Source organism: Sinocyclocheilus grahami, unplaced genomic scaffold, assembly GCF_001515645.1.
Source record: "Sinocyclocheilus grahami isolate Dianchi unplaced genomic scaffold, SAMN03320097.WGS_v1.1 scaffold5.1, whole genome shotgun sequence".
Classification (NCBI taxonomy): Eukaryota; Metazoa; Chordata; class Actinopteri; order Cypriniformes; family Cyprinidae; genus Sinocyclocheilus; species Sinocyclocheilus grahami.
The window spans coordinates 4,587,481-4,613,963 of NW_015505184.1; the positions used below are offsets into that span (position 1 = coordinate 4,587,481).

The 26,483-nt window shown below is 35.7% G+C and overlaps 1 protein-coding gene across 1 annotated transcript in view; it reads right to left on the reverse strand.

The window, feature by feature from the left end:
• Positions 1-26,483, reverse strand: part of LOC107586024 (TRAF2 and NCK-interacting protein kinase-like) — a 116,131-nt gene that overhangs the window by 36,720 nt on the left and 52,928 nt on the right. The window contains exons 3-6 of the mRNA XM_016273239.1: positions 13,920-13,976; positions 11,947-12,072; positions 4,429-4,539; positions 3,704-3,794 (exon numbers count right to left, since the gene is read on the reverse strand). Of these exons, the coding sequence (XP_016128725.1) occupies positions 3,704-3,794; positions 4,429-4,539; positions 11,947-12,072; positions 13,920-13,976 (385 nt within the window). The remainder of the gene's footprint in view (positions 1-3,703; positions 3,795-4,428; positions 4,540-11,946; positions 12,073-13,919; positions 13,977-26,483) is intronic.

Consider the following 26,483-nt stretch of genomic DNA (forward strand, 5'->3'; position numbering starts at 1 on the left):
AGTTGTTACCTGTAGCAGAAGAACCGCTTCTCAATATTATTAACTCGTCGTTATCTCTAGGTCACATCCCAAAACCATTCAAGCTGGCGGTTATTAAGCCTCTTATTAAGAAACCACAACTAGATCATAGTGAACTGGCAAATTACAGACCCATTTCAAATCTTACGTTTGTGTCTAAAATTTTTGAAAATGTTGCGTCTGCTCAACTGTGCTCCTTCCTGCAAAACAATTATCTCTATGAAGAATTTCAGTCAGGTTTCAGGCCCCACCATAGCACAGAAACTGCACTTGTTAATTACAAATGACTTGCTTCTTGCGTCAGACCAACGCTGCATCTCATTGCTAGTTTTACTTGATCTTAGTGCTGCGTTCGACACTATAGATCATGACATACTCATAGATCGATTACAAAACTATACAGGTATTCAAGGACAGGCTTTAAGATGGTTTAGATTTAGATTTGCAACTAGACGGATGTACCGTTACTTCCTCTACAATCAAAAATCTGAGACAGCAGCTTGTCTTTTGAAAATCATATTTCCCATGTTATAAAAACTGCATCCTTCCATCTTAGAAACATGTTCCCCGTTTCTGATGCAGAATATCTAGTTCATGCATTCATGACCTCTAGACTGGAGACTATTGTAATGCACTGCTAAGTGGTTGTCCTGCATCTTCAATAAACAAGCTACAGGTAGTCCAAAATGCAGCGGCTAGAGTCCTTACCAGGTCAAGAAATTATGATCATATTACGCCAATTTTACAGTCTCTGCACTGGCTACCTATTAAGTTCCGTATCAGTTACAAAATATTATTACTTACCTACAAGGCCCTTAATGGGTTAGCTCCCGCGTACCTAACTAGTCTTCCATCACACTACAATCAATCACGCTCCCTAAGGTCGCAAAACTCTGGACTTTTGGTAGTACCTAGGATAGCAAAGTCCACTAAAGGAGGAAGAGCTTTTTCGCATTTGGCTCCCAAACTCTGGAATAGCCTTCCTGATAAGATTCGGTGTTCAGACACACTCTCTCGGTTTAAATCTAGATTAAAGACATCTCTTTGGCCAAGCATTCAAATAATGCATCTCATAATCTTGTACTGCAGTTATATCTGATCAAATGCACATTACTATTCTTTAGCTTGGGTTAAACAAACAAATTTAGCTTGGTTGGAACTTGGAACAGCAGCTACGCTAATTATGTCTCTATTTGTTTCTCTGTTTCTGCCGGTAACTAGGATTTACACAAGCTTCATTCTGGATCCAGAACACCTGAGAAGAGATGACAACCCCTCAGAGGACCTCAGATGTGATGCCAACCCTGAAACAACATACAGAACTACCACATTTTTTCTATAAGTTTGATTGCAATATATAATAATTGCTGTTAACAGTGTTCATCGTCTGTTTGATTACGTCTTTAATTGATTTTTCCAAACATTTCTGCCATATGTACATTTACTGACAGTCACCACTGATTAGCTACTACTAAATATATTGTAGAAACATATATTGTACAGCTGCTTTGCAATGATTTGTATCGTGAAAAGTGCTATACAACTTGAATTGAATTTCAGATAAATTGTGAATTTTCCGCATGGGCGAAAAAGTTCCCCACACAGAATTTATTCATGTTAAAGTTCAATTGAATTTACTGCATTGACCAACAGCAAATGACTACTGTGTGAGTGGTGTTTTATGTATCGCTTGCTACAGTATACTATTGCGAAAGTTATTTTTTGACCACAAAATTTTGCCAAAATTCTCTAAGGTGACCACACCTTCATGCAGAGTAGCCCTGCCCACTGGGGAATTTAACAGTCCAAAAATGTCCGGTAATTGAAAGTATTTGATGTTTAAAGTGACTTTATTTACTATATTAGCTCACATTGCTAGTCTTTATGTGAACAATAAATCTGTGAAAGTTAATCCGCTGAAAAAAAAAAAAATAGTTTGTCATGTTAATCTTTAAAAAATCGGAACATTTGCTTCTGCTCTGGAATGGCATTCCTTCTCTGATGTTGACGGCTTGTGCAGAATATCCTTAAACACACCCCTCCAACTGTTAGGTTGCTATGAGTGAGAGACAGAGAGGAGCAGCACAAAAATAAAACCCTGCCTTCTACTCAATATACTGGTTCAGCTGGAAATACATCACTACACTGAAATAAAGCAGACTTTAAAGTACAGTTCCACATTCAGTGTTGAATAATGGACCCTTTTCACAAGACTGTGATTTTTATGATTACAAGACGTTTAACTGTCATCAGCATCATAAAACCTCGAAAGTTTTTCTATTTGTTTTTTTTTTTAAATGTATACTGTACATTTATAACACTATTCTTTGTATTATATTACCTTTGTATCAAATTACAAAAATACTAGTTAACGCTAATGCGCGGGTGTTTCTAATGCAGTGTCTATGGGAGGGACGGTAAATTTGACATTCTCTCTTCTGACTGCCGTGATCAGTCTCTCTCAGTTTTTTCCCTTTTATTGAAAGTCATGAAAACGCTATCGTGGAGTTTTTCTATTGATATTTGAGCAAATGGGAATGCAAAGAAATATATTTGTGGTGCTCTCCCATTCACCGCTGTTCAAGTTAACCCAACCATGACGACTTCCACTGCTGAGAAACCCGGAAATGTGAAAAAGGTCCATTGCTTGTCGCTGGAAACTAAAAGAGATAGTTCACCAAAAAATTAAAATTCTATCATTAATTACTCACCCTCATGTCGTTCCAAAGACCTTTGTTTATCTTCAGAACACAAATTAAGATATTTTTGATGAAATCCGAGAGCTTTCTGACTCTGCATAGACAGCCAGGGAACTACCACGTTGAAGGCCCTGAAAGGTAGTACTACCTGAAGGACATTGTTAAAATAGTTCATGTGATATCAGTGGTCCAACCTTAATTTTATGAAGCTACGAGAATACTTTGTCAAATTTTTTTTTTTTCCAAAGATGAACAAAGGTCTTACTGGTTTGGAAAGACATGAGGGTGAGCGATTAATGACAGAATTTACTTTTTTTTGGTGAACTATTCCTTTAACACGTTTACACAACATGCTTAGGGGTGAAAAAATAAATCAACAGTTGCTGCATTTGTGGTTAGTGCCATACATGCTTTCAAGATAGATGACGCCCTATAAAGAATTGTATTACATAAGAAGCTAGTTTAACTAGACATGATAAAATGAAAAATTTAAAACCTTTACATGTGATAAATCAAATAGGTGCGCTGACATGCAAGTGCCTGGGCTTTCAGGTAATTGGCCTCTCCTCACAGTAAACACGGAAATGTAATGAGATGAAATAAAAACAAATGTTCTCAAGGCAGAGAGACAGAGAAAAGAAACTATTTGTTTTGAAAAGCTCCTTTCGCAATCACAAACCTTTAGCATTCAGCCTTCAGCATATTTATGAAATCTACTAGAATAGCATTGTCAACTAAAGGATGATCAATTATTTACCCCTCACAGGCTAATTGATTTACCTCTGTTCCAGCCTACTCTGTCTCACAGTCAATGCTAATTTCCTCGCAGAGTCTTAAAGGGGGCACCGCTAAAGGAACACAGCGCATTAGCATTGCTGGGCCATGCTTCTTTCACATTTCTTTGCTTTGAAACCTTCTCTGCACAGTCACAGTGAGGCCTGTAAATGCTATGCAAAGTTATCCGAGCCTCAGGGCTGTGCTCTTACCTAGTTTGACCTCCGCATTCTCTGTTAGCAGCACATTCTGGCCTTTGATGTCTCTGTGGATGACTTTGTGATGGTGGAGATGAGTGAGGCCCTGGAAAAGAGACAAACATGAATTAGGAGAGAAAGGCAGAATCCTTTATTCATAAACTAGGTTGTGAATAAGTACATTTAATAAATTACATTTTACACTTAAAAAGAAACAAAACATTTTTTGTGAAATGTTCTTCCTGAACATTGATTCGCATTTTGCCATTCTTTAAAATAAATGCAACTTGGTATGATAATGTGTCATCTAATGCAATGACATTTTTTCTGTGGAACACAAAACGACTCATGCTTTAGATTTAAGGTCTTCTGAATGCATACTACATACACTACTATTTAAACATTGGACATTAGTAAAATTAATACTTTTATTTAGCAACGATACATTAAAATGCACAAAATGGACAGTTACTAAAAATTATACTTAAAATAAATAATGTTCTTTTATTTTAACTTTATATTCATTAAAGCATCCCAGAAAAATTCTCAGTTTCTACAAAAAAAATGTCAAAAATGACCCCAAACTTTTGAACAGTAGAGAATTTGATTATATATATTTATATAGGCCAGTCTATACTGTTGACCAGCTAGAATCACCTAAAACAGCAAGCATGTTCCAAATGCTAGTTTAAGCACAGCAGGGAAGACAGTGAATAAAGCACAGTGACTTGAGCCATTACCCTGAGGATCTCTCTGCTAATGTAGGCAGTCCAGTCTTCCCTCAGTGAGTTGCCCTTGGTGTTCTTTATCAGGTCTGTCACTGAGCCTGCGCCACAGAACTCCATCACCAGCTGTAGAGACAACAAGTCAATTCCTGCAAATCATAATCGTCCTTTTGTCTTTCACACAGTCCCTTAAAGACTCCATTAAATCAAAGTGAGAGATTTATGGCTTTGAGTATGTCTGATAGCTTTGAGGTCATCTATATGACATTGCACTGCTCCATTCACTTTTACTACATAAATACAATTTCAGCACTATACAGATTTGTGAAAAATCAAACACTTTCTAAAATGATAATGTCATTCCCCTTTAATACGTATGTTCCGTTTCAATAGTAAAAATGTCAACACCGAAAAAAAAACCGTTCATTAAACCATTTCAAGGGGTCTTGAAACACTTTCAACAACTTTTAGCCCCAAATCTCATTTCTGTGCAGTTGTCCCATTTATTCAAATTTTGCCCTCGCCTACCATTTGCTTATCAAAAATATATTAGAACAACCCACTTAAACTGCAAACAATCACAAACAAGACCCAAACAAACAGCACGACAGGGGCTGACTGCTTTAATCAGCCCGTTAATATTTCATGGGATTCATGGGATTATGCCCCGTAGAGCACTGGGTGGATTTTATCATATATTAAGACAGAGAGGAAAGTCCCACAGATCATTAAAAAAAACATGATAAATATTGCAGCATTCAACACAAACACCCAAGTAGGGACATTCAAATGGAGGACATAAATCTTTGAGTACTGCTCAACCGCAAGCTGAGAGAGAGAGCGAGAGCGAGAGAGATGCCCATTAATATGCATGTGGATGCTGGGATAAATGTAGCAGACAGGAGGAAAGGCCTGTCACCATCGTCATGCGCTGAAGATCTGATCCCCTCCTCTCCCACCGGTCCATGTCTCTCAGACCCAAGACGTGCAGTGTTTAAAAGGCTGCATCACTCAGGTTTTAATCGGACCAGATTTGGCTGCAAGAACGAAACTTGCTGGCAAAGTGGCAAGCACAAGAGATCAGGAGGGACTTTCACTTTAATATCTGATGTGAATTTCATTTAAGTATAACTGAGTATAAATCTAGAAGTGCATGTCTTGTCTGACAGCTCAATTCAATAAAAACACGAAACCAAAATAAAAAAAACTACAAAAACAGGGATGAAAAAAATAATACAATAACACTTTAAACTTTTAACTCAAGTGAAGAAAGTTCATCTCTTTTCTTCAGGTGTCATGATTATTTGTAATAATGGGAAGGGTAATTCCTCAGAAGCAAAAGGTGATATTACTGTAATACGTAATATTACAGAATTTAAACAAAGCCCATTAATCTTTGTCCGTTTGTTTTCCCGGGTGGAGGCAGTGAACTTTTACAAATTAAAACAGGATTTGTTCTCACGAAAAGGGCAACTGACATAACTAAATCTACTGTTGTAGTACAGAAATCTGAAAAAAATTGTTTTGAGAAACACCTACGGTTTTTAAACACCTACCTCATGGAATTTACTCAGCATAGAAGCTATATTTAATTTGCTGCAAATGAAAATGACAAGTACGGCCCATTAAATAAATTGCACTGTTGAGTACCTGACTGTTGTTTGTATAAAACATTAAAACCACATCTTTCCAGAACAAAAACAACTAAGCTATCTAAAAACTGTAGCCAAGTTACAAAAATACTAGCAATTTGTCATGCTACAACAATGCTGCATTCGACAAATGAACAGAACACACCAGTTGTGGATATGAAAATGGCTGCAAAATGTAGCTAGTCAGCTTAGCTGATACTCAAACCCTCCGATTTAGCCTTATTATGTTGTAATTGGAAGTGACTTGTGCTTCTAGCTCCTATAATCGTACTTCAGCGGAGAGTGTCCTGTCTAGTCACAAGCCCTTGAGCTCAGGTTCAAATACTCCATGTCAGAGATGTGTGCTCAACCACACAACAGCCACTCAAGTTGGCTGCATCTGGAAATGGCCTACAGTTAAATAAGGAAACACTTTACATTATTCAGTTCTCTGAAACTGAACATTTGCTTCTGAGGCCAGTATGACTTAAAGGGATAGTTCACCCAAAAATGAAAATCCTGTCATTATTTACTGTTGAGCACAAAAGAAGATATTTTGAAGAATGTTGGTAACAAAACATTTGTTGGTAGCCACTGACTTCCAAAAAAATACTATGGGAGTCAATAGCTACCAGCAACTTTTTGGTTACCAACATTCTTAAATTCTTCTTTTGTGTTCAACAGAAGAAAGAAATTCACATTTGAGTAAACTAAGAAATTGTGAAGTTCAAACAAGGATAAATCCATTGTGTAAGAACAGTTGAAGTTAAGCTCAGTAATCTTGATGTCTGAGCAAATCATAATCCACTAATGACATATAAAACCAAAACAACACACAAAGAAACATCATGTGCTGCTTGACCTCTTTAATACTTTATGAATCATGAGAAACTTGCTATTTTTCTGTCTAGGATGCCATAAAGGAGGAAGAATGAGATCATTGAACACTGCTCATGAGGCTGTGTTTTGGGTGATGGTGCTTCTCTATTTTAAGATGCTGACTCATTTTCACAGACTATCACACTCAGTCGTAGGCCGTGATTCAGCACCAATGCATGTCTCCTAGACAGAAAAGTGTACATACAGTAGGACTGCGTGACGTTTAGGCATTTTCGGAGCAACATGAATCTCAACAGAATCAAAACTCAATTGCCTCAGTTCACTCATTTGAAAAGACCAGTATATGCTGTGTTTGATGCTGATACCTTAAAGCAGTGGTTCCCAACCCTGGTCCTGGAGGCACCCCAACACAGCACATTTTGCATGTCTCCTCTCTCTGACACACCAATTTCAGATCTTGGAGTCCCTACTAATGAGATGATGACCTGAATCAGGTGTGTTTGATTAAGGAGACATGCAAAACGTGCAGTGTTGGGGTGCCTCCAGGATCAGGGTTGGGAACCACTGCCTTAAAGGATTAGTTCACTTCCAGAATAAAAAAATCCTGATAATGTACTCACCACCATGTCATCGAAGATGTTGATGTCTTTCTTTCTTTCTTCAGTCGAAAAGAAATTAAGGTTTTTGAGGAAAACGTTCCAGGATTTTTCTCCATATAGTAGGGTGACCATACGTGCCATTTTCCCAGGACGCGTCCTGACCAGGATTTCTATATTGCCTAAAATATCTAGGTTTTGGCTTTGTTTGCGTGTGCAGACCGATCGGTGTATGACATCAAAGTACCTCGAGAGCATTTTGAAAGCATAAGGAAGTGTCTGAATGGTATTTTGACATCAAAACCTAGATATTTTAGGCAATATAGAAATCCTGGCCAGGACGCGTCCTGGGAAAATGGCACGTATGGTCACCCTACCATATACGGAACTTCAATGGGGATCAACGAGTTGAACGATCTACAGGATCCCAGCCAAGGAATAAGGGTCTTATCTAGTGAAACGATTGGTCATTTTCTTAAAAAACAAAAACAAAAAAAAAAGTATATACTTTTTAACCAGAAATGCAGATCTTGCACTAGCTCTGCGATGCGCGTTCACGACATCTCGCATTACGTAATCACATTGGAAAGGTCACACGTGATGTAGGCAGAAGTAGTAAACTCCATCTGATTTTCTCCTCCAACTTCAAAATAGTCCGACATCGTTGTTTTACCTTTTTTGTAAAGGGCGTTTGATTTAGTCTTTGCTCAATCATTTTGTAAACACTGGGTCAGTACTTCTGCCTACGTCACTTGTGACATTTCCAATGTGATTACGTAATGCGTGAAGTCGTGGACATGAAACGCAGAGCTAGTGCAAGATGAGCATTTGTGATTAAAAAGTATATACTTTTTTTTTTTTTTTTAAATGACTGATTGTTTTGCTAGATAAGACCCTTATTCCTCGGCTGGGATCGTGCAGAGCTCTTTGAAGCTACATTGAAACTGCAATTTGAACCTTCACCCCGTTGAAGTCCACTATATGGAGAAAAATCCTGGAATGTTTTCCTCAAAAACCTTAATTTATTTTCAACTGAAGAAAGACATCTTGGATGACATGGTGGTGAGTAAATGATCAGGATTGTTTCCAGGAAGTGAACTAAATATGTGAATATACATCAAAAATGCTTATTTTATTTAGTATTTTTATTTGTTCAATATTTTAACCAACAAGCTTTTTTTAGTCAACCTTGCTGTTTGAACAGGAGCCCTAAAAGCTAGTCCAGCAAAAACCAGCCTAAAGATGTGTGAAAATCACATGCTGGTGTAAGCTGGTCTTTTTAAAGGGCAGGCTTTCATTGCCTCCATGTCCTCTTCAACAGACTGAAAAGAATGTGCTGCAAACTAATCTTTGTGCACAAGGACAAAACTGAAGGAGTAATTTATAGGCTTCAAGCTTAATTCAGAGTCCACAGCACTAACTGCTGTGTTAAGTTGGTGAGAGAAATCGTAGGATTGTTTCCAGGAAGTGAACTAAATATGTGAATATACATCAAAAATGCTTATTTTATTTAGTATTTATATTTGTTCAATATTTTAACCAACAAGCTTTTTTTAGTCAACCTTGCTGTTTGAACAGGAGCCCTAAAAGCTAGTCCAGCAAAAACCAGCCTAAAGATGTGTGAAAATCACATGCTGGTGTAAGCTGGTCTTTTTAAAGGGCAGGCTTTCATTGCCTCCATGTCCTCTTCAACAGACTGAAAAGAATGTGCTGCAAACTAATCTTTGTGCACAAGGACAAAACTGAAGGAGTAATTTATAGGCTTCAAGCTTAATTCAGAGTCCACAGCACTAACTGCTGTGTTAAGTTGGTGAGAGAAATCGTAAAATAGAAAGTGCTTATGCAAGAACAGCGCTGAAGCTGAGTGAATGGATTCCCTTGGAAACATGCACACCAACTACCTGAAGAGCAGGAGCAAAATTGAATGTAGGTTTCAATCACTTGATCATGCCAAAAGCTTCTTTCCCAATCTGTGTCTTTGGGCTTTTGATTGTCCGGTTAGAGGGAATACTGAAGAGGTCTGTGGCCCTTGAGTCTTACAGCAGAGGGAATGTCACCCTTCATCTGAAAGGTCTGCCCATTCAAGAGCTGTCACTCAGCGCTGAGATGTGTCACAAATGCACTTCATTTCCTGCGATGTCTATCTTTATTGGTGGAGCGCTACATCTATGTGCCCCTGTGTGTCCCTGCAGCCGCTGATAAACACCACAAATTACCCTGCCACTATCAGACCTGTCTTTCAGCTGAGGAAGAGAAGTGGAAGAGGGAAAGAGTTGTCAGGAGAAGAAAATATGGACGAGAAAAGTAAACTAGAGTGGGAGATGAAGTGAAAGAATAGAAGTATAGTCAGCAGATTTAAATAATGCCCTCTCGAATTTACTTATTATGGAGATCATTACTTGCTTCATTATACACTCTCAGAAAAAAAGAAAAACAGCTGTCACTGGGGTGGTAACCCTATGTTACAAAAGCTTTAAAAAAGTACATGTTTGTTGGCGCATATTAGTACCTTACAGGTACATATTAGCTCATTTTGAAAGGGTACCACCCCAGTGACAGTTCTGTACCTTTTGTCTGAGAGTGTAGGCCAAACACTATCAGTAGAATGGCAAAATACAGTAATTGCATCACTGGAACTGTGAACAACTTCCAAGTTTTAAATATAATTGATTTGATATCAATTTTCACACTCAGGCTTTCTGCAAATCTGAGCATAGCTCAGACAAATCAGTCTTTCAATAGATAGATCACTTACTGTATACAGTAAGTATAATTAAATATTTTCCAGTGAGCCTTGAGTGAATTGTGTCAAATTGAGTTTCATTTATATAAAAAATGATATTGGTCTCATTGGTATAATTAAATTAAATTATTATTTATAGTAGTGGTTCTCAATCTATTTAAATTGAAGGCCCACCAACTGTCAAACAATATTTGAAAGGCCTAGGCTATAATATTCCTTCTGGTATTTCTGCTGTAATCATGACAAAGCTGCTAATTATTAAACTGCTTTATTAACACAAATTGGGAGTTTATTAAATTAATTACCCAAAATGTATTTTGTGCCTCCAAAAGTTAAGAAAAATTGAAGTTTTTTTAATTAAAACGGTTGTTAAGGGGGGAAATAAAAAAGGAAATATATTTTTCCATTTAAAAAAAAACAACAACATTTTAATAAATGAAATTCAAATACAAAAAAAAAAAAATGATTTAATATTTTTAATGTAATTTTAAATTATCCTGTGACCCGGTTCCCTGGTTGAGAACCACTTATTTATATTATATCAGCATTATATTGTTATAGATCAACCTCATCTCTAAATATTGGCTTTGGGTTTTGAAAATCCTATATTGGTCAGCTACTAGGTTCAAGCACACATCAACTCGGGCTAGGAGTTAACAACTAGGGCTGCCCTCGACTAAAGATTTTTAATCTGAGAATACGGATTACATAATCTGAGAATATCTGTTTTCCATTTGAATTGGTTTATTTTAAAGTAGACATTTCTATATATATATATATATATATATATATACATATATACACACACATATATATATATATATATATATATATGTCTTTAAGGCAAAATACACACAGCGTTTCTGAGTTTCGCGTTCACAGAGACAGAGACGGCAGAAAGCACATCCTGTTTGCTTTCATCATTTTACAAAAGTGCAATGCAGTGCAATTTGTTGTTATTGTGAGTGCACACAAATAAACGTAGTCTTTACAGATTCGAAAGCTGTATTATTCTTATCTGTATGACCAAAAATGACGGAGTATTTTAAGAGCAAATGACCACACCGGCGCCTCCATCTGTCCTGCAGTGAGCGCTACTGTTCAGCTTCCACACTCCACACAAACACTGAATAGCGCACATTTCTCTAGGTGAACATTAGATTGAGCGGCCATATAAAGTTGCTGCTACTAACATATTTCAGATGATAAGCCATATTTGAGGTCGATGAATGATAGGCTAGCGTTTGGATGTCCTGCCCGATGTATTGTATTACCACAAAGACCAGCCGTTAACAATCTGTCCATGGACTGCGTGACTTCGCCAATGTGGATTTATTTTTCTGCGACTAAGCGACTAATAAAACTTTGGTCGACCAACCTTCTTCTGGTTGACTAACGGTTAGTTGACTATTAGGGGGCAGCCCAACTCACAACTGAGTGATAAGAGTGCATAAAAATTCTATTATTCCAATCTTTACAAATAGGCTTCACAGCCTTTACAAAGTCCTTAACTTTTCCCAGCATAGAGCTCCATTAACTCTCCATGACAACAAGTCTGTAGAAGAGACAACGGTGCTTTGATTCCGGTTCATCAATGTTCATTCAAGGCCCATTTATCATACACTTCCCCATAGGCCCATAAAAGACCACATATACACAGGGTAGTGTGTTCGAAGCACAGATGGATACACTCTCTCTATCTCCACTGGCACACGGTACTCACCCACAGCTGGTCGTCCACACCGGGAGGGTTCTTTTTAATGAAGGCACCATAGTAGGTGGCAATGTTCCTGTGGTGAGAGTATTTCTTCAGCATGTTGATCTCAGCTTTGATCTCCTCCTCTTCCTCCTGTCAAGACACATGCAGCAGGGAATTATGGGATATCTCTCTACTCTCTGAAGTAAAGCTTGAGGCTGGTGGGACCACTCTAGTGACCTATAATAAGGGCTGATGGCCCACTTACAGATGCAGGTGCTTTTACATGAAGTAGATGGGGGAAGGAGGGCAGAGAGCACAGGATTAGCTCTTGGCCCCAAGAATTACATCCTGACTGGAGTGTCCCTCTGGGAGCCTTTCAAGCCCCCCAACTCAATGCGCTCTTCTCAAGAGCATGCTGGACTCTGCTGATGAACAGCTATTTGAGCTAATGACAACTCTCTTTATCTGCCCTCTCATTCACTACAGGTCAAAACACAATTTCCAAGAACAACCCCATCCTGATAACTGGATTCCCTCATCACCCAACCAATGAATTTCCAGGACTTTGAGGCATTTGTGTTTACTAGATGATTTTAAAAATCATCTTACAGGATAATAACACAACAAAAAGTGCTTTCAAGCTAGTTAAATACTAGGGATGCGTGATTTTTTTACCATATTTGTTATTGTCTTATAGATTTGGAGATTTGATTTATTGTTATTGGTCGATATTAGATATTTAGGTGTTTCTATTTTAAAATTTAGATTACCTGTGTCGTCATCCAATGCTCACTTAAAATTCATTTTTAAAAAATGCTAAAAATGTACTACTACTACTACTAATAATAATAATAATAATGCTAAATTGAATCTTTAGCATTGCTCAGAATATAAATTTGTATTCAGTAAATAATAATATTGTGATGCCCAAATTCACTTGCATCATTTAAAACAACTGATTTTAATATTTAAAGTATTATTTTTTATTTAGACAATAAATAAATAAAAAAATAGAAATAGAATTTTGTCTTTTATCAGTTATCAGCCATAAAGAAAATACAATTTGCTTCTGTATCTATATCAGCTTCGTTATTAAATATTATAGAGATCAGCATAACTAGAAATATTTATTTTCACTGTAGAAATTTCTGACTTTTCTATGATTAGAAAATAATTTTACAATACCAATGCACAATTCCAGTTTTACATGGGGACCCTGCATTATAAAATGGGTCTCAAAACCTACTGTACTGCCAACCTAGACCGTGTGTTTGTGCATTATTGGCATTTACAAACACTTATATATTGTCTAAAATTATGTCTACGAAGACAGTCGATAAGGTTTTGAAACAGTCATAGTCTATAGTACAGGGAAGAGGTTTGTCCTACAAAACAAGGATCCATGACACCTGCTAATCAAGCGTTATTCACCCCGAAATAACAGGGGGCAGCCACAAGCCATTACAAACACAACCAACGGTGGCCAGTGAAATCATAACAGTTTGTGAATTGAATTCGCTATGGTATTTCAAAATCTACAACAGCTTATTAAATGCTAAATTGACTTTAGATTAAAAAATAAAAAGATAAGATTGGAAAAATCTGCCGTTAAAAAGAGCAGACAGACGTGACTGAAATACTGCAACTGAATAAAAAAAAAAAAAATGGCAGCCCAATGACTGTCCCTTGAGGGAACTCAACTTTAAAAACACAGAAGACATTGTAGCCTTATCTTTTCTGCTCTATTATAAAGAGGGATGCTAAAAGGTTATTAAGAAGACATCATATTTTATCATTCAGAGAGCTAATGAGGAGAAAACTAAGCCTTGAGGATACATGGATATAATAAAACGTCAGAAATAAGATCAACTAAGCCTAAAATAAACCTGCAGATTTGAGCAGAGGACTTGGCTTCGACATCTTGTTGGTGAAAGATCTCAACAGCTTCAGAGCATAATAAGAAGTCAATACTGAAGTAGAGAGGAAAATAAACTCACCCCTGTGACATCCATGCACTTGATGGCAGCCAGTTGACCTGTTTTGACATGTCGGCCCTGCAGAGAAACAAACATAGGTTGTGCTTAGGAAAAAGCTTAAAACTTGGAATATCATTGTGACTTCATCATACCTGGGAAACAACCAAACAATATATACCTAAATATTCAATGAATATATTTATAGCTTCAAATATTCCTCTAGGCAAACAAAAAACTATTTTAAACTAAGAACAGAAACTGATTATGTCCTTCCCTAGAGAAGAGTGTTAGGCTCAGCTGGAATACAGGCAAAAGTCATGAAATGCCCAAATAAGGCTTGATTTTCATCAACAACATCTTTAATGATTCAGTAAGATATTTCAAGAAAAGCTGACCTAAATTCCAGCATTTTCTGTTTATCCAAATAAATACACCCAGAGAAATTAATACATTTCACAAAAAAACAATTGTTCTATAATTGGCAATTAATTACAGTGCAAGAGAGGCTTGTTGACACTAACACTACAGATTACACCTGTATGACATTTGATTACACCTGTCAAATATTAAACTCAATGGGCATATTTCTTTAGTTAACAATCATTTATTATCTCTTCAGCACGTTTCTTAATCACCTTATCTAAAAATAACTGATTTCTGTCTATAAAAAGGCACCGACAAATACTTCCATTTTAAAGATAAGACCTTTAAGCCATGTTAAGTCTAAGAATGAATACACTGACTTGATATCCATGCGGTTCTTCAGTTCTAACTATAAACCTGAGCACCAGGTGTAATACAGTTAAGGGGCGGTAAGCTTTTTTGTGTTTAAATGTTTTTGAAATTAGGTCTCTCGTTCTCACCAATGCTGCATTTATTTGATCAGAAATACAGATAAAACAGTAATAATGTGTAACATTACAATTTAAAATAATTGTTCTCTTTTATTTATTTATTTTTCCGGTGATGGCAATGCCGAATTTTCAGCAGCCATTAACTCCAGTCTTCAGTATCACATGACCCTTCAAAAATAATTCTAATAGAGAAAACTGTAAAGAAACTCAATACAGCAACTCATTGTCTCAGTATCTCTAAACCACCAACAGAAGCTTATTGGTTTAAGTACAGAGCAACAGTGAAACCAGCACATACAATTTCCAAATCACAATCACATGGAGGTTCACAGTTAAAGCGATCTGTCCCCATTTCGGAGTCACAAGGAGGAAGTTGTGTCAGAGCTGTTAAACCCAGATTTCACTGTGGACTAAGATTTTATTTTTAACCAGGAGGAAAAAAAGTGAGCACCAGCTTCACTAATACAGGAAGGAACACGTGACATCTTCATCCTCATAATATTCCCATCCCACTTTGCTCATTAACTAGGGCCCTATGATTTCCACGATGCAGAAAACGCGGCAGAATAGCGGAATCCAGTCATAAAAAAATGAATTTACTGTATAACGCGACTGTCACAGAATGTGACAAATTTTGGTGATTCTCGCAATGTTTTGAGCCTCTGCCGCCTCAATATACGAGTACATAAACACATAAACAATCTCCAGAACTGCTATGAGAGTTTCTTTTAAGGAAAGATAGGCCTATGTCATATACAAACGGAAATTTAATGGTCTTCACAGCAACCTGTCAAAACAAGAGTTCAGTTTAATTTGAAGAAACCATTACTTAAATGTAATGATAGAACTACTACTAATAATACAATTATCATCAAAACATTATTTTTAAATGAATATTTACCAGAAAAATTTAGTAGAACTTTAGCAGAAAATTGTAAATATACAATGCAGTATTTTGGGTGAAAAAAACCTAAACAGTAAATTATTTTATAAAATCAATTAATTAGAGATGCTTTTGATTATTAATATTTAATGGAGCTATTAAAATGGAATCCAGAAAATGAACAGAAAACTGAATTTGAGGAAAAAAAAATTTAATTGGGCTTTAAAAAAGTCATTTTTGTAAAACTTTTAATAAATTGCTGATTAATATTGTAAGCTTCATGATTTCAATTAAGTAGACATGCTTTTTGATGAATAACACTTAATTTGACCATTAAAACAGTGTAGAATAATTTAAATGGAAAAAATGGAATTTGGAAAAAATAAAATATTTCATAGGGCCCTAATTAACACATTAGTCCCTCTTATAAGTCAGCATTCATAACTAAGTGAAACCATCACTGGGCAGAACTTAGTTACACAAGTAGCAACTTCCTAATTCAGAGTGTCTGGCCTCAGCTATCAGCCACATCCTCCTTCTGATATACTGTAGGTCACAAGCGTGGTGACATTCTTCCCATACGGTATCAGCCAATCGGCAGCCGGCACTCATAATAATTAAATCTCAACGGCTCCCACCTCGACACTCAGCAATACGCTTTCCCCCTTCTTCCTTCAGACACCAGACAAACAGATAGAGGGACAGAGACAGCAAAGCACTAGAGGAAGTAAACAGAGATACCAAAAGAGGAAGACATCTTGACAGTTAAATGTCAGAAGGAATTCAGAATAGCCTCTGTAGAAAAGCACAGCCTGGGATGCAGGACTCAACATAAGGCGAATGTCCTTGACTATTTGTCGAAGGGCCAAAAGAGAGATTGTCAGGCAAATGACAAGACCACCTCAGTGGCACCATTAATAGGCAAAAATTCGACTCGTTCAAATATGTACAGTCCCTTAGCATAGCATAACTGCAGCTTCACACACAAATAGCAGATGGGCCAGACAGCGCTGCCTTTCAAGGCCTCCGTGAATAGATTCGGCTGTAATTCAAAAGAAAAATCCAATCCGCTTTTCTTCCAAATTGAACATGGAGTAATTTTACCATCAGCAGATGTTCAGCCATTAATTTCAATCCAGAACACGCCGTCTACGACTAAACAAAAACACTACTCTTGACCTTAAGAACTGGTTTCATCTCCCTAATACACAATATTCTCACCTCATATGATACATAGACTGTATATTGCACTGCATTGCATTATATGTGAGGACTTATAGCATAGTCAGACTTATAATAAAGTCAGAAAAAATAAAAAAATATCACGATTACTAAAAATAAATATAAAATCACATGTATTATACAAAAACATAAAATATGTAAATATAATTTTATACTTAAAAATAAGAAATGTAAAATTATACATTATATATAATGTAAAAGTTTAACCTTGCTGCATTTTTAATATCCGCTAAAGCACAACATGTTAATAAAAGCCCTGTGGCTAAAATGATTAAAACACATTGAGAAAATATAGATAAAGTCACTAATTGACTTCCAAGTTATTGGATGAATTCAATCCAATCTCTTAGTATTTCCTAATTAGCAACAGAGACCCAATATTGAATATGTCATTAGGGGTCTGCCATAACATGCCAGATTTCTAGTTCATTTCTGCAGTTTCAGTGACAGCCAATTGTAATTTGCCTATAGCACAAGTGAACACATCTGCAGTTAAACATCACTGTTTGACGGAGTCTCACAGCCTCATTCTGCAGCGTTACATGTTTGAGCTAGAGAGAGGAATACAGACAAAGGGCTCCAGGGGTGAGATGACAGGGATCGGCCGCAGTGTCAGGGAAACAACTGGGTTTAATGAGATAGCCCAACTGTTTGAGATGCAGGAGAGAGGCGTGCGTCTCTTCTCACTCCATTCCCACTGAAACCAATTCGCTAGTGGCTTCTCCACATGACTGCAGAGGCACAGTGCAAGGTGAGCGTTCCTGATAAGACTAAATTGACTCTTTGAGCACTCTTTCGACTGGCCTTGAATTGGCGTCACAGCCAAATCGCACTAGCGAAAACTTTTGACCTCTCAGTGGCTAAAAACCGCAAACACCAACTTACAGTTTACAGATACCAAGACCAGATCAACAGTTGGAAAAAAGAGCCGCTTACCCATGTTCTGCTAATATTGAGCGTTTAAACACCATCAAGCTTATTCAGTGTTTGCAGCAGTGCTGAGCGGGGGAAAAGTGTGCCCGCTCCAATCTGTCGTTTCACAGCAGCTGATCAGCAAAACACTCCACGAGGTACTGAAGTGCCACATAAGGGCTGCAGAAAGCCAGCCAAAACATTCTGAGCTGCACACCGACGAGAGGAAAGTTACACCACATCCAAAGACTTTTGGCTAACCGTGCACATCCACTGGTGCGGAGCTGAGTGGGATATTCGAATTCATTCTCTATGGGAGCTGAGCGGCAAGCTCAGGGGATTGTGCGATTGACGATGGAGTGGAGCAAACGCAGAGCATCAAACAGCTGAGAAGTGTTCAATGTCATGCAAATAAGAGGTGAAAAATGACAGCTTCATAGGTTTTTAGAGCTTAAGTCGCATTGTTGCACTTTTACTGGATTTAAATTCAGATTTAAAATTCAGTTTGGACTTTATGTGGCTATAGAGTCTGGATGGGTAAACAATGTATTAAAATGATATTGTAGGGTTGCACAATTTTAAGGAAAATACAATTGTGATATTTTAAATAAAAATTGCAATTGCAATTTAAAGTATAACTTTTTTTAAACAACAAAGTGCAGCTTTTTTGTAGGTCTGCACAAATAACAATTGTTGTTATATAATAATATTAATATTAGTAGTAGTTGTAGTAGAAGTAATAATAACAATAATAATATATTTCAAAATAAATAATGTAATAACACACATTCACAGTAAAAATAAAAATATAAAATGATTTAATTTAATTATTTTAAAAATAATAATAATAACTATCACGTTTTTATTTTGGTGGAACCCCAAAATAAGCTTGTAGAGATGGACTTCAAGTGGAGCATTATTTACTGCAAACACTGGATCATGATTATGAAAGACCACAGTGTGGCCTGTGTTTCTATTTTTGTCTTCAATATATTTATTTTAACATGGAGTGGGAGAGTAAACTTAAAAAATAATAATAATAATAAACAAAATCTCCAGGAGTCAGAGCCAAAAACACTGATTAGAATGACACAGAAAAGCTTGCAGTAAACACTTCAATAAACACTTCAGCAGCAGCTGCTGAGCATAACTCAATCTATATGTTAGTAAAGACACACTCTGGCATAAAACCACCTCATTTTCAGTCACTAAGTATTGCTGTAGAATCAATAAAACTAAACTAGCAGAAAAGTCCATTGGCATTAACTGAACAAGTTATAATGAACGCTGGGAGTGCAATCACTCTTTTCCATCGCCCTCAAACAATCCCTCCTGGGATTCAAGCATCATCCAAGAGGGCCAAGAAACAGAGCCATGGCAAATAATTCAACACAATGTTTTTTCTCCCAGCGTGCAATCAGCCTCTAATCAGACAGTGGGCCTGTTGGGCCTGTCTCTCTTCTGCATACCAATTCAATTACAAAGCCCATTGAGGGCCATTAAAATGCAAGCGGCTCCCCATACAGTAGCCTAGCAACAATTACAGTAAGCAGTGCAAGTCCACCGGAGGATAAGAACTGCTGATTGCTCCTCTTTCGCTCATCTAAGCTGATAAACAGAGCTCGTGGAATGCTGCCCTGCTGGCACAGTTTTCTCTGAGCTAAATTAAGTTCAGACGGCTTGCTGACACTTTGATAGACTGGCCGATGGTTCGATTAAATGTTGACATCTAAGTCAGTGCTGAAGAAAATTTAAACGAACGATAATATTTTGTTTATCATCCAGCCAAATAGAGATGGCAGATATGAAGCCTGTTCCAAAACCAGTGAGTGGCCTAAAGAGGCAGACGCTTAGGGTACACTTATTTATTTATTTTAATTCATTCAATTAATTTAACTTAATAAACATACATAAAATGTAGTTTTTTTTAAAACAAACAAATACTTAAAATATTTTTTTTTTATTAAATGCATACATAAATGTAGTTACAAATATATACCAAAATAATTTTCAATAAATAAAATAAAAATAAATATATATATATATATATAAATAAAATAAAAGTGTGTGTGCATTAAATACATAAACTGTGTGTTTATGTATAATAAATAAATTAAGTGCTGTCAAACGATTAATCACATCCAAAATAAAAGTTGTTTACATAATATATGCGTGTCTACCGTGTATGTTTATTATGTATATATAAATACAAACAGTATATTTTGAAAACATTTACATGTATATTTATATTCAAGTAATTTATATTATATATAAATATTTAATATATAAACTTTTTTTCTTAAATATATATACCCATGTATGTGTGTGTATTTATATATACAGTGGGTACGGAAAGTATTCAGACCCCCTTAAATTTTTCACTCTTTGTTATATTGCAGCCATTTGCTAAAATCATTTAAGTTAATTTTTTTTCCTCATTAATGTACACACAGCACCCCATATTGACAGAAAAACACAGAATTGTTGACATTTTTGCAGATTTATTAAAAAAGAAAAACTGAAATAACACATGGTCCTAAGTATTCAGTCCCTTTGCTCAGTATTTAGTAGAAGCACCCTTTTGATCGAATACAGCCATGAGTCTTTTTGGGAAAGAGGCAACAAGTTTTTCACACCTGGATTTGGGGATACTCTGCCATTCCTCCTTGCAGATCCTCTCCAGTTCTGTCAGGTTGGATGGTAAACGTTGGTGGACAGCAATTTTTAGGTCTCTCCAGAGATGCTCAATTGGGTTTAAGTCAGGGCTCATCAGAGCACCCCTAATATTTAGTAATCAAGTAAACAAATATGGCTAAGTAAATATTGAATTTTTTATGTGCGCGGTATTTATTTATTTATTTAACTTACATCTACTATATTTACTTAATTTACTTTTTCACTTCATATACTTTATTTTATCTAGTAAATTTAAATAATAGTAAATAAAATAAATAAAGTTAGGTACATATGTACTATTTATTTATTTATTACTGATGTACTTGTTCCTTCACTTTACTATATTTACTACATTATTAAATTCAAGTAAACATATACAGTCAAGCAAATATTTACTACATTTAATATATTTTACATTCATTTACTTCTACTATATTTACTTACAGTATTTATTCATTTATTGACTATTTACTTTTTCACGTCATAATTTTTTTATTTAGTAAATTTAAATAGTAAATAAATAAATAAAAGTTAGGTACATTTATTTTAGGGCTGGACGATATGGCCAAAATTGATATCACGATATATTTCTTCATTTCGGTCGATACGATATAATTCCGATATCGATATGAACACTATTTATCTGAATTCGAAATCTTTTGTAACATTATAAATGCTTTTATCATCACTTTTGATCAATTTTAAGCATCCTTGCTAAATAAAAGTATTCATTTCTATAATTTCTTTCCCAAAAAATTAATAAAAATGATACTGAATGGAATAGTGTATAATGTTACAAAAGTTTTTTATTTCAGATAAATGCTGATCTTTGGATCTTTCTATTCTTCAAAGAATCCTGAAAAAAAATTTACTCAACGCACAGCACATTATACACACAAACTTTTATTTTGGTTTGGTTTTATTTTAGATGGCACTAAAATAAATAAATAAATAAATAAAAGGCTGAGCTAGTGTTGAACAGATGTCACTGGCAGTCCACAAGCGTTTCTATGTAAGATTATAAAGTTTTCTCAGCGCATCTCCACTTACCGAAGTGCCCATTTTGCTGTACCAGATTTCTGTTCAATCTACTTGGCAATTGAAGGGAGTGTGTTTGAACTGCTCCATTCAATCCATATCTCTCCACTTAGATCGGAGGAGGACAAATTTACGTTTTATCAAACAAAGTTCTGTGCTGCTGTACTGTTTGACTCCAGAGCTGCAAACAATCGAAAGCACTCAGATGAGAAAGACAAAGAGGAGAACTTCAAGTTTTTTTCTCCCTCTTCAAAGCGCATCTTAAGTTCGGTATGAAATAGCTCATATTGGACAGCTTATTAATCCCCCTCGACTCCCAAATGAAAAATGTTTTTGAAATTTTAAAAGGCAGCCTTGAAATTCATTCAAAGCTCAATTCCATGTACTGTGGGAATATTATATCAGGCAAGCACTGACAAGAGGGAAATTTCACAAAGACAATGAAGTGAAAAACAAAACGGACAGAATTCCCAACCACACTGAATAACGAAGTGGGGTAATACACAACTCACAATTCCCAAACTGCCAGTCCTACCGTACTACTACTCGAAATCCTCAAAATGGCCAAGCATATGTTTCACAGTTACATCATCAATAAAATCTTACAACACTGATAACAAATTCAGACATTTTTTTCCCCTAAAATTCACAGAACCCGACCAGAAACAGCCCTGGTCCAGCTTATGTACATGCATGTTTTAGTATATGGAGTGGAATATAATCGAGATTAGACAATGATTTTGTTATTATGACGATTATGACAATAACTCTTTTTCAAATTTTTTAAAAGGTAAGACCTCCTACAGGCAACAAAAACATTGTGATTTCAACCACAAATTTACAAATATTAATATTTATTTTATTTAATATTTTATTTATATTATTTTGTCATTTTTTTATTTTATTGAGGCCACTTTCTGTTTGTACTGTATCTAGTATAATTAATGGAGGGATCATTAAATCAAATTAAAATTCACTCTTAATTCATTAAAAGTCACCATCATTTCTTATGACTTTCTTCTGTGGAAAACAGTGAATGATATTTTAAAGAAACTATTCTTTTACAGTATGTTTTACAGCAATATGTCATGCTTTTAAGTATGCAATACAATAATCTGCATTTGTTTGTGTGCAAATCTTAAATAAGATATTATTCCACAAACAACCTCAAATCTTTGATCATTTCTGACGAGCAGAATTACTAAGAGGCTCAGAAACACGTCCTCATACCGAGAGCTTCATTCCAGCACAATATCCATCCCCAGTGACCTACATGAAGCAGAAATGTGGGTAATGCGTGTCTCTGCTTGTATATGTGTGTGAATACACTATTGGCTGCTAATATGGTCTACTTCGTTTCCCAGGAGAGTGCAAAAAGCAGAGCCAGAGCGAGAGAGTGAAATGAAACGAAACGCCAGAGAAAAGAGCAGCAGGGTGGATGGAAATGATTGAGTGACAGTGTCATAAGGTCACATTCAGCCCGTTTCTGCACATCTCTGAACACAAATCAGTACAGCAAACAGCCATGCAGCTAGACCCTGTCCTACCACCGTGAATCAGCACAGCGCACGGACAAATGATTGGCCAGGACAATATGCAGGATTATTATTGCGGTCTGGCAGTGCGTTCCACGAGCGGTGCGTCTGCAGCAGTGCAGAGATCGTTTCCACCGAGTCTATTTTTGCTGCTCTGCACACGCTAAATTAAAGTAACAGCTTATTGTTTGCAGTAAATATGAACATGGATTGACACAAAAATTTAGCAATTACACCATAAATGCATATTATTAAAGTCTACTGTGTTTCACAGTCAACACATATAGCTTTTTGGCTAGGTTTAAAGGGAAAGAGAACTTTAGATAAACAAGGCAATAATAGATGCCACTCGTGGAGGTAGAAAAACAAAGTTCTTTATGAACGGCAGGATTGCTTGTAATAAAGATTTAAATAAAAAAAGGAAAGGCAGTAGAGCTGACTTTTTCTGTCAATGGTAAGTTTGTGATAATGTAAGAAAAGTAGTTTAAATGTTTTGCCACTTGCTTGAGCAACTTAATATATAAATCTAGAAGTAAATGCAAAAGTAAAAAGCATTGAATAATGTGTTGCTTATATTTATTGTGTTTAAACATGTCTGTGAAAGATTGTATTGCTGTACTGTGTAAAAAATAAATAAATAAATAAAAAAGCCATTTGCAATGCCGAAAAAGCATTTTCAGTGACAATGTTTGGATTTGAAATCAAAATAATGGATAAATGTTGTGTTTGTGGTAAACAGCCACGGATCAGTAGCGGACTCCTGTGTGAAAGCTGCTTCCCCTCTCACAAGAGTCACCTAAGAGGGGAGAATTATCCCCATTTTCAAAAAAAATTTAATTTAGGCCCTGAATAAATGTCTAAAAATCCTGATTGAAGTATCACTATAAATAGTTATAAATGATAAAAAGAAGGCTTTAAAAAGATCGGTATCGGCAGATACTGCTTTCTGTGATCGGCCTCAAAAATCCTGATCAGAGCACCCCTAATATTTAGTAATCAAGTAAACAAATACGGCTAAGTAAATATAAAAAATTTTATGTGCGTGGTATTTATTTATTTAACTTACATCTACTATATTTACTTAATTTACTTTTTCACTTCATATACTTTATTTTATCTAGTAAATTTAAATAATAGTAAATAAATAAAATAAATAAATAAAGTTAGGTACATATTTATGTACTTCAACTATATTTATTTATTACTGATGTACTTGTTCCTTCACTTTACTATATTTACTACATTATTAAATTCAAGTAAACATATACACAGTCAAGCAAATATTTACTACATTTAATATATTTTACATTCATTTACTTCTACTATATTTACTTAAAGTAAATAGTCAATAAATGAATAAATACTGTTTCACGTCATAATTATTACTTTATTTTATTTTGTAAATTTAAATAGTAAATAAATAAATAAAAGTTAGGTACATTTATTTACTTCAATTTTATTTATTTACTCGTTCATTAATCACTTTATTTACAAAATTCAAGTATACATATATACAGTCAAGCAAATATATTTACTACATTTAATATATTTTACATTCATTTATTTACTTGTACTATATTTATTAATTCATTAATTTATGATTTAATTACAATTTCAAGTACAATTTAAAAAAGAAAAAATAGGTTTGAAGGTGTTTCATTAGTTTACAGTTCTGATATCATGATCATCACATATATGTGTATAGAATGGTAATAGATGTATTGCAGTCGTGATGTACCTGACGATACAGTACTGACTTTATAGTACTAGAAAACAACACACACAAATGGCACAAAGTTTGATAACCATATCATTTGTCTCAAAGGACGGTCAAACTAAGCTGTAAACATCGTTACTATGAAAAACTATTCCCTCACACCCGTAAATAATGTTTTTGCAAATAATCCCACTGTCAATAATGCCTTCATTCTGCTTTGCTTTTGACAGTTCGACTTGAAACAGAAGGGAAATTAAAAAAAGAGAAGTCAAAAACAAAAAGAGGATCGATGTAATAATTCAGTGGGCGCTGAGAGTGTTCTGCTGTTAATGGAGAGAGTCAGTCAAGCATGCAAAGCAATTACAGTGAGGCCGGGAGAGCAGGAGCATCCGCCTGGTGACACTGCACATTAGAGCTGCCGCACAGGAAGCCACTGACAAACAGCCTGTCAGTCAGCAACAGCCAATCACATCGCTCGGAGGAAACCGTGATGGCATTCGGCGTCAGTCCTTGACACACAAACTCCTCGAGGGCTAAGGTTAGGGAATGCTCTTGCATATTGAACTAAAACAGGTCCATAACTGAATGAAGAAATGGCGCAGATCAAACAATAATGAATAAATAAATTAATTAACTAACCTAATTTAAACAATTAGATCATATTTTTAATCATTATAGTGATGAAATATAATAAAAGCTGTTATCTGTTTGAATATATATGTCATTAATTTCTGAGATGGCGAAGTTGAATTTTTAACAGCCATTACTCCAGTCTTCAGCATCACATGATCTTTTAGAAATCATCCTAATATGCTAATTTGGTTCTCAAGAAACATTTCTTATTGTTATCAATGTTGAAAATGGTTGTGTTGCTTAATATTTTTCTGGAATCAGTGATTTTTTTTTTAGGATTCTTCAATGAGTAGAATTTTTTTTTTAACCCGCATTTATTTGACATTTATTTTATTTTTTAACAATTTCATGCATTCTTACTGAATAAGTATTAATTTGAGTATTCATTTCCATAAACAAGGAAGACAAGAAAGAAAAATAAAGAAAGAGAGAGAGAGAGAGAGAGAGAGAGAGAGAGAGAGAGAAAGAAAGAAAGAAGGAAAGGAAGGAAGGAAGGAAGGAAGGAAGGAAGGAAGGAAGGAAGGAAGGAGAGTTCTCTCCACATAAAAGAGGTCAATCAGGAAAGCAAAAGGGGTGCAAAGAGGCACATTCTCTTACATCCAAAACATAATTCTTTTGAAGGGTTTAACAACTGCCCTGAGGTCGGACTGCAGTGCAGAACATTTGGAATTCCAGCTTGGGTGGTGGCAGGTATTTCACAGACTGTTTCTATACAACAAATATGCAGCAGACCAAAGCCGGTGTCCTGACATTTTATCCTACTCGTCAGATTGTCCTACCAGGGTCTCCTATTTCTCTCGCTGAACAACAATATTTAATGTATCTGCATTACTGTAAGAGTAAGTTTAGGGTTGGGGTAGGTGTAGACATTAATAAACCATAATTTTACAGGTAGCATTTTTCGTTGTCGAATTGTACTACCCACTGTTTTAATGGGAGGTAGCAAAATCTGACAGGGTAGCACAAATCGACAGAACACCGGGCTCCGCACTGGGCTGCCAAAAGATACAAAATATGCAGGCGGTTTTTCCTCTGGCCACAATTCACAATCCCGAGACGTCAAGACAAAAAAAAAAAAACAAGAAACAAACAAAA